The sequence below is a fragment of the Nicotiana tabacum genome, chromosome 17 (assembly GCF_000715075.1).
Source record: "Nicotiana tabacum cultivar K326 chromosome 17, ASM71507v2, whole genome shotgun sequence".
Lineage (NCBI taxonomy): Eukaryota > Viridiplantae > Streptophyta > Magnoliopsida > Solanales > Solanaceae > Nicotiana > Nicotiana tabacum.
This window is the reverse complement of record NC_134096.1, coordinates 18,609,573-18,619,521: the sequence shown is the minus strand read 5'-3', so window position 1 is coordinate 18,619,521 and position 9,949 is coordinate 18,609,573. Positions and strand designations below refer to the sequence as shown.

The following is a 9,949-nucleotide window of genomic DNA, read 5'->3' as shown; positions in this document are numbered from 1 at the left end:
TCTAAATATGTAAAGCACTCAAATTCTAAAATTTACAATTTTGATGGTCTCCTAAATCAAGGAAGAAATAAAATGTAAGAGTTTATACTTTGGACAGGTAAAACATGTCAAAATAATTGTCTGAACTGTAAATTTATGTCTTGTTGCCATTTTTTCGTTTTTTGGGTTTTCACAATTTATATTTTTCATATAATTTTTTTTATAACAGAGAAATGTCCGAAGATTGGTGATACATAATCCGAAATTCAATGGATAATGGATTAGCCCTTTCATCTTTCTCCCCTTAAATATTAGGTTGTTATCACATTTTGACCCGTCCTAACCGGTGGCATAGCCACCCTATGTCAAGGGTGGTCAAGCGCATATATATATATATATATATATATATATATATATATATATATATATATATAATTTAAATACTAGTTTATATAATTATATATTATATTTTGAACACCCTTAACACATTTGACAGAGCAGTTTATATATATATATATATATATATATATATATATAATTTAAATACTAGTTTATATAATTATATATTATATTTTGAACACCCTTAACACATTTGACTGAGGCAGTTTAACGGTTCAAGGTGTTCAAAGTCACGTGTTGCTCAGGATTCAACGTTTTCCTTTTTTGTTTTTCAAAACTAAATGGAGACCACCATATGTGGTCTATTCGATTCTTTTTCATCTAAAAGATTTCCTAATAAAATAACTCCTAAAATTTAAAAATTTTGTAGAAATAAAAAACTAATCTTAAAAGTATTTTTTTAACTAAAAATTATTTCTTAAGTAAATTTTATAATTTAAAAGTCAAGCTCTACAAAAATTTCTTCACAAAAGCTCTCTACAAACTACAAATCCTCTCGACTCTCTCTTTCCTTTGGTTTTATGCTTACTTGTATTAATAAAATTTCTAATGTTGTCTTTTTATTATTTTAATTTTGATTTATAAAATTATAGTTCTATTAAAAGTTTTTAATTGTTTAGCCAAATATCTTGTATTGCCATTTCTTGCTATAAATGCTTCTTCCACTTTTTCTTTAGCCGGGGGTCTATCGAAAACAGTCTCTCTGGCCTTCCATAGTAGGGGTAAGGCTGCGTACATCCTACGCTACCCAAATCCCACTTGTGGGATTACACTGGATTGTTGTTGTTGTTGTATTGTTTAGCCAAATATTGCGTAGTTTGTTTTAAACATTTACCATACCATTCATGAACAGTAAAAAGTATTGACTTGTTTAAAGTTTGAACATCCTTGACAGAATTTCTGGCTACGACATTAGTCCTAATCCACACATCACCCAATGCACTCTTTATTCTATTCTTATAGCAGTTCTTACAAGGAACTACAAGTTAAATTTTGAAATTCGTATTTTGTGCTTTTAGCATGACAATTGTGTCAAGTCTTAATAAACTCTAAGATTACTCTATTATTGTGATATGCTCAGCATTAACCATAGTTTTACTACTTTTACATTAGATTAAAGTGACAGGTTTAAAGACGGGAATAAATGTGAAATAACCTTGAATATTAAATTGCATTAATAATAAAGAAGAATGATTCTATAGACCTTCAATTGGCTGATAGCCACTAGTATGTGTCAAAAACTGAGATTATAAGGGATATTATACATCTCTTCATTACACATTCCATTAGCATAGAAGTTCATGAACGAATAGTAAATACAGAGAACACACACCCCATTTTCATAGGAAAATGACTATAGATTCTTGATAGCCTTTTTACATGCTACTAAAAGTTACTTCTCAATACAATCCGCTGTACATAATACAACATGATACAGTGAACAAAAAGAATACAGACTACAATAAGCTAAATACAACACACAAGATACAAATCATAAGAATGAGTGGAAGATATAAATGGTTGTGCCGGTGGGAGGTAGCAATATCCAATGAAATAATTGAGGTGCGCACTAAAAAAGATATATGGATGGCTGCACATTGAAGGCTGCCTTACATTACAAGTTGCGAAAAGGACTGACCAGTGAGCAAAAACTTTGAGTGGCTCGGTCCAAGCAAGAAAATCCACAGTAGGGAAGTAGATACTCTAGATCAAAGGGGAAACAAGAGAAGAAGAATTGATTTCTCTTATGTTTAAGCATATTCAGGATTCAGATCCAAAGATTCCTGATATATCATGTCCTTAATTTGTTCCTCTCCTATTCCTTGTTGCTCAAAGTCGAAGGAGAATGGAACGGGGCAGACTGGTTCATCACCTGCATCGTGGAGCTTTGCAAGGTAGGGATGAGCTAATGCTTCCTCAACTGCATCCGAATACAAATACATTAGCGGATGAGCTTAAAAGAGAACGAACAGAATATGATTCAGCAAAAATCTTCATTTCGTGTGGCCTATGTGAAAATTTTGCAGCAAGAATCATCGTTTTACTGAGGAAGAAAGAATGATAAGCTTTCCTAAAGATAAGTGATTATGAATATATTATTGGACTCTATAGTGTTAAAGAGTTATTACATGCAAGGGACAAGTGTATTATGATTTTATTGCAAAAGAGATTCTTTTGAGTCAAAAGAGTCGATCGTTCAAGCTTTCCAATCTAAGATAGCAGTACAGAATATGGAAATTACCTGTAATTCTTCTAGTAGGATCGAGTGTTAACATTTTATCTACAAGATCAATGGCCAATGGATTCACATGAGGGAAAACGTTTGCTAACTGCTGGCGAGGATGTTGTGGGAGTTGCCTGATGTATCTCTTTGCGTCTTCATTTTGTAGGAAGCCAAGATCAGATTCTGTTGGGGTGCCGAGAAGCTGAGAAAAGTAAAAGCCAACATAAGCATTTTCTTGTCACAAGATTACTCATAATAGTATACTATAGCTAATTTGTTATTTTTTTCTGGTCCATAATAAGCTGATGCTTATGTTTGCATGGAGGAAAGGAGCAACATAATCAAAGTAAAATCAAGAATCCAGATGGTTAAATCTTGTTCCATGTAAAAAATGAAGTGTATACATCCTTAATTTGTTATTTCTTTCAAGAATCGATCTTTACCTCAGTTAGCAAGCGTATTTGATGTACATGATCTTTTCCAGGAAACAAAGGTTTTCTATTCATAAGCTCCATGAAGATGCAACCGACAGACCAAACATCTATGGCAGCAGTGTAATCCGAAGAGTTCAATAAAAGCTCTGGTGCCCTGTACCATCTGGTTACAACATATTCCGTCATATTCTCGTTCTCTATGTTTGGCCTAGCCAGACCAAAGTCACATATCTTAAGATCACAATTTGCATTTAGCAAAAGGTTGCTCGGTTTGAGATCTCTATGAAGAACATTCGCGGAATGTATGTATTTTAGGCCACGGAGGAGCTGATACATGAAGTACTGCAAACAAAAAATTTTATTTAAGAAAGAAAAGTAATTTACAGAAAACTATCAAGATGCATATTAGATAGATTGTCGCAGTTAACTTGGTACAGTTTCGGGGGTGGATTTACCTGACAGTGATCCTCTGATAAACCTTGGTTGGATCTAATTATTTGGTGAAGATCAGTATCCATGAGTTCAGTAGCAATGTAAACATCAGAAAACTCCCTTCGTAAGGGTGGAGGAATCACGTCTCTTAAACCAATTACCTGCAGAGAATTTTTGGTTTCCTTGAATAAGCAAAAACTAGGAGGTACTTGTACTAAATGAGGCATCCAAATTGCAAATTGCCGTAAAGTTCACCGTTATGAAGCCACATTATCCAGAAAGATTAAATAACAAGGACATATCCCATAATATATGTGAGAGAATCTAAATTATAACAAATACATTCTTAAGTATCCACTAAAAATCTAGTCATCGTGCTATAGGCAGCTGAAAGCAATAGAATTTGTTTATTCTCAGCTATTCCATTTCAACACGGGCAGAAAGAAAGAACTGTCTGACCAACAATGAGTTTGTTGTCTTTACCTACTAGTACTATGAAAATTGCTCCTTATTCTGGAGAATCAAACTTTCACAATTCTCAGGCCGAGATAGAAAAGGGAAGACAACATAGCAAAAGGAAGCAAAGATGATAAGAGAGAAGAAGTTACATTCTACAGATTCAGGAATCACTTAAGTGCAAGAATAAACTTATTCCAAGTTTAACTAAATTAACTCAAGGAGCCCATATTAAACAGTTAAAAGGTCTATGCCTTTATATGAAATATTGGATGCTGTTTGCTATTGTAGCCTTGACGGGCTTGATTTACAAAAATCAAAATTAACACGGTGCTTTCATCATTCAATCAATTAACCCTCAATCTCAAACCAGTTGAGCTCGCTATGTGAATCCCCTATGTTCTTCACTATTCATGTCCGTTTCATTCCAATAATAAATTAATTTGCCTTTGCTTATCCTATACAGAATAACTAGTTAATTTAACTAATTGCCTATGTTGTTCGGACTCTTCGAAAATGTCACTGGGAACGTATTAGATCCTCCAAAAGTAGTATATTTTTTGAGGATCCGACACGGGTGTGACAGCATTTGAAGAGTCCGCACGACATAGCCAGTTGCATATGTGTGTGGGGGGGGGCAACTAGTCTGTAAAGCAAATAGCATGCGTTCTCACTTCATGATCAGTAAAAATTCTCCTTCAATAACAACTCACAACATCAAGAAGAGTAACCAAAACAAGAAAAGTAACAGAAGACTCACATTTTCATGGTCTAAATGGCGAAGAAGCTTAATCTCACGGAGAGTCCTCTTAGCATCCATGTAATTGTCAAACGCATTCGCGATTTTCTTAACTGCAACCATCTCATTCAGCTCCGTATTCAACACCGAGCTTTACATACACAAACAGACAAAACACCATTATCGGCTAGACTTTGGAGGCGAATCTAAGATCTAAAGCTAGCAAATACACCACTTAGTAAATACTCATATATACACATATGTGAGCGTTCCTGCACCTACTGGCAAAGGTATATAGAGCCTTTATTAAATGGACTCAACTGAACCAGAGGTAGATACAACCATCAATTATTTTTTTGGGACAAATTAAAAAGGAAAGAATGTCACCTAAAATGAGAAAGAGGTAGTAAACTTTTAGTGTTTTCAATATAAAATGACACATTTTACTACCCGTGCCCCATTTTATATGACATTTTTTCCTTTATAGTATGTATCAAAAACAGAATGACACATTTTTTATTTATGAATAGTTCAACTTTAAACTTCTCATTTTACTCCTAACGAGATAACTATAACCACAAAAATGACTACCAAGTTTTAAAATTCATTTTTTCTTTCTTAAACTCCGTATCCAGTCAAACATTTTCGCATAAATTGAATCATTTCAAACCTACAATGAGTTAAGCGTTAAAAAATATTAAATATTAAACTCATTAAGTTTAAATTCTGAATCCGCCTACTGTTTATATGTTGGATCCAATTTTACTCTCAATACAGAGAAAACACAAAGAGGGGAAAAACAAAAACCCTAAAGTAAAAGCAATTTCATAGATAAAGAAAAAAAAGAAGGTACCAGACGATTCCATAAGCACCACGACCAATAGGCATAATAGGAGGGCGATACTTGGTAGTGATCTCAAAGAAATTGCCAAAAATATCATACTGAACATATTGTCCACCGTGAGTTAGAAGCGAAGGAAAATCAGGGAATTGACCTCCACCGGCACCCATATTTGCATCAGCCATGAATTAATTTCAGTCCCCTAATCTAACTCAAGAAAACAATACGTGACAAAAGTAAAAGAAAAATATGTGCCTGCCTACATATGAACATGTAATAAGTGTGTATATATAGATAATTAGATATATACATATAATTTGAGAGGGTGTAGGGGTCAATGGAGGAAATGAAGAAGGAAAAGGAAGGAGGAAGGAAGTTTAGGGGAAAGGAGAAGAGGATGACGCGTTAGATGTACTGGATTCCCCATTGACTGGAAAATTTATTAGAGAATAGATTAGATTTCTGGTTGTTTTCCACGTTACAGTTATATTAGCCGCCAAGTCAACGGTCTCTTATTCCCCTTTGCTTTTGGGCAAGTCTTCTTAATTGCCCATAACTTTTTTACATAAGCAAGAGTTATTATGTGACAACTCGACCCTTCTATTTGCTTAATTTTGTTACATTTATGTTTTGGAAGTGTTATATATTGGTACAGTAATTTGTGACTTGTAGGTATAATCTAAATTGAATGAAAACAGGCTCTTAGTGAATTATGGGTAATACAAAAATATATTGAGTCAGTTGATTTAAAATCTGTTTGGCCAAGCTTCTAGAAGGTCGAAAGTATTTTTTTTTTTGGTCAAAAAATTACTTTTTGAAAAATTTAAAGTGTTTGACCAAGATTAAAAAGTACTTTTGAGTCTGCTTTTTGGGAGAAGATACAAATTCTATTTTTTTTCAAGAAGTAAAAGTAGAAGCAAAAAATTAATTTATTCAAGACAAAAATAACTTTAAAATAAATATATATTTTTTAAATTATTCCTCATTATTTTAACATTCTTCTTTTCCTTTTTATTTCTACTATACATATCTTCTCTTTTTATTTTAATCATATTTTTATTCTCTTTCTCCTATTCCTAAGAGTAGAATTTAAATTTATATTAAATGATATATTTTGACATATTTAAATTATCATGTAAACAAAAAAGTAATTTCAAATATTCAATGTTATTGCTCTAGAACAACTATATTTTGTATTGATTAAAAATTTTAATTTATATTTTTACTTTAGAATTCTTTTATAATAAATTTACATTTCTTTTTTCTTTTTTAAAATAATATTTATTGTAAATTAAACATAAAAGTAACTTTTGAAAAGATTGGTCAAACACAATGACATTGCAAAAAGCATTATTCAAACAAATTGGCCAAACACAAACTATTATTTTACAAAAGTATTTTTGAACAAAAACACTTCTTAAAATAAACAGTTTGGCCAAAAGGTTCTTTAACTATGTTGACCATGGTTTGATTTTTTGGATTAACTTTGACGTTAACTTTAAGTAAGGTTTATATTTATATTTAAGAGATAAGTTCAATAGGTTTGTTTATCTCAGTTAATTATTCTTTTATATAAATCGAGATTAGACGCGATAAAGCAATTTTGGAGCAGTATTCTTATCTCGAATCGAGGTAAGTACAGACCTTTTGACCTCTAAAGAATTTTCCCTAAAGCAATTTTGGAGCATGTATGGTAGCTAGTAGCTATAAATATTATTGTTAATGTAAAGCCTCATAACTTTTGAACACTGATTTGATCTAATTATATGTCCAATAATATGATTCAGCCAACTCCAAAGTATGTACAAACGGACTGGGAATTTAAATTAAAATAAATTAGATTTCTGGTTGTTTTTCATGTTATATTAGCCGCCAAGTCAACGGTATCCTATTCATTTAGCTTTTTGCGTACCTTGACATTTTTTCTCCTTTTAGTCCCGTAATATGGCCAAATTTTCATGATATTTGTCATGATATAATATCCATTATAATAAATTTGTGGTTCATGACATTTGCCATGACATAATATCCATTATAACAAATTTGTGGATCATGACATTTGCCATGACATAATATCCATTATTAGGCTAAGGATTTCTTGCTATAAATAGAGGAGTTTCTCCTCATTTGTAAACACATCAATTCAAGAGTTTTTCACTCTTGTCTTTCTTTCTCCTCTTTTATTTCATTATAGAGTATTTTGTAAGAGAGTGAGTGTTGGGAAACACTTGTGTGAACCCTTTCTTTGGAGTGATCTTGTGAGGTTATTCTCTTGGGGTATTTGGGATTAATTAGAGTATTTACTCTAATTTTGTACTCTTGTTGGTATAGTGAAATTGCTCATCTTCGCTTGTGGACGTAGGTCACTTTGACCGAACCACGTTAAATTTGTGTCTTCTTTATCTACTTTAATTGTCAAATTTCTCAACTCCCATTGTCTTTGTTATTGTCAATATACCGTAGTTTGGCTATATTCCGCACTACCCGGGTTGCCGATCCTAACAAATTGGTATCAGAGCCGGATCTAACCGGGTTAGTTTCAATAGCCAAAATGACTCTAACAATGACCTATGTTGAGAAATTTGACCGAAGTGCAAACTTTGGAATGTGGCAATTAAAGATGGAAGCTATCCTATTTCAGGATGGCTTAGACTTGGCATTGCAAGGAAAGGAGAAGAAGCCGGATAAAATGACGGACGAGGAGTTTGCCATCATAGACAAAAAGGCAAAAGCAAGTATTATTTTAAATCTCTCAAATGAGGTTTTATGTGAAGTTTCTGTAGAAACCACAGCTAAAGTCATGTGGAAAAAATTGAAAATCTTATATATGAAAAGGACGGTAGAAAATAGACTTTACCTGAAGTAGAAGCTTTATACAATTCATATGGGTGAAGGTACCTCTATTCTCTCTCATCTTGACACCTTTGATTCCATTCTTATGGATTTGAGTGATATAGATATTGAAATTAAAGATGAGGATCAAGCCGGGTTACTGCTTTGTTCTTTACCCCCATCTTTTAAGCATATAAGAGATACTATGCTTTATGCAAAGGATAATATTTCTTATAAGGATATTAAATCTATCTTAAAATCAAAAGAACAGATAGATAGTGATATTACTGGGGAAGCTAGTGGAACTCAAGCGGAAGTTGGCTTGTTTGTTAGGGGCAAATCCGACTCTAATTTCAGATACAATAATTTAGAATGTCGCTATTGTCATAAGAAAGGTCAAAATTCTCTGAATGCTATAAACTGAAAAATAAAGAAAAGCACAAAGAAAGAAAAAATGAGCACAAAAATACTGATACCGCCGAAGCTAGTGTAGCAACTGATGAGATTGAGGGAACTATATTTTTAGCAACTGAAACTAGTTTCAGATTAGACAATGAGTGATTTTAGATTCCGGTTGTTCATATCATATGTGTCCTAGAAGGGACTTGTTTTCTACATATGATTCAGTTGCAGGTGGAGTTGTCCAACTGGGTAACAATGTTACTTGTAACGTTATTGGCAAAGGTACAATTCGGGTTAGAATGCACGATGATGTGGTGAGAGCTCTCACCGATGTTAGATATGTTCCTAAGTTGAAGAAAAATCTCATATCTTTGGGCACTTTAAAATCCCTTGGGTGCAAATTCACTAGTGAAGGTGGAGTTTTAAAAGTTTTTCAAGATACTCTTGTGATCATGAAAGCACATAGATCTGGTTCGTTGTATACTTTATTGGGCTCCACTATTATAGGCCCTACTGCAGTTTCGGTATCAGACAACTTGTGTGATTTTGATGGCGTTAAATTTTGACATATGTCCATTGGAGCTTTTGCGGAGAAGGTGGAACAAATTTACTATATCAGCCAAAATTAGGCCAAGGTGGAGATTTGTAATATGGCCAAATTTTTATGACATTTGCCATGACATAATATCCATTATAACAAATTTGTGGATCATGACATTTGCCATGACATAATATCCATTATTAGGCTAAGGATTTCTTGCTATAAATAGAGGAGTTTCTCCTCATTTGTAAACACACCAATTCAAGAGCTTTTCACTCTTGTCTTTCTTTCTCCTCATTTATTTTATTATAGAGTATTTTGTAAGAGAGTGAGTGTTAGGAAACACTTGTGTGAACTCTTTCTTTGGAGTGATCTTGTGAGGTTATTCTCTTGGGGTATTTGGGATTATTTAGAGTATTTACTTTAACTTTGTACTCTCTTTTGTACTCTAGTTGGTATAGTGAAATTGTTCATCTCCGCTTGTGGACGTAGGTCACTTTGACCGAACCACGTTAAATTTGTGTCTTCTTTATTTACTTTAATTGTCAAATTTCTCAACTCCCATTGTCTTTGTTATTGTCATTATACCGTTGTTTGGCTATATTCCGCACTACCCGAATTTCCGATCCTAGTTCGATTTTTTCTTTTGCCATTTGAGTTAGGTTGGCCT

General features: G+C 33.1%; 1 protein-coding gene across 1 annotated transcript; it reads right to left on the bottom strand.

Annotated features, from left to right (window-relative positions):
• Window positions 1-1,697: 1,697 nt before the first annotated feature.
• Window positions 1,698-5,917, bottom strand: LOC107799566 (mitogen-activated protein kinase 1). The gene is made up of 6 exons (XM_016622691.2): window positions 5,517-5,917; window positions 4,685-4,814; window positions 3,492-3,629; window positions 3,046-3,378; window positions 2,621-2,804; window positions 1,698-2,299 (listed from the first exon to the last, which is right to left on the bottom strand). The coding sequence occupies exons 1-6, from the start codon at window positions 5,687-5,689 to the stop codon at window positions 2,130-2,132; spliced, it is 1,128 nt and encodes a 375-aa protein (XP_016478177.2). The 5' UTR covers window positions 5,690-5,917; the 3' UTR covers window positions 1,698-2,129.
• Window positions 5,918-9,949: the final 4,032 nt, after the last annotated feature.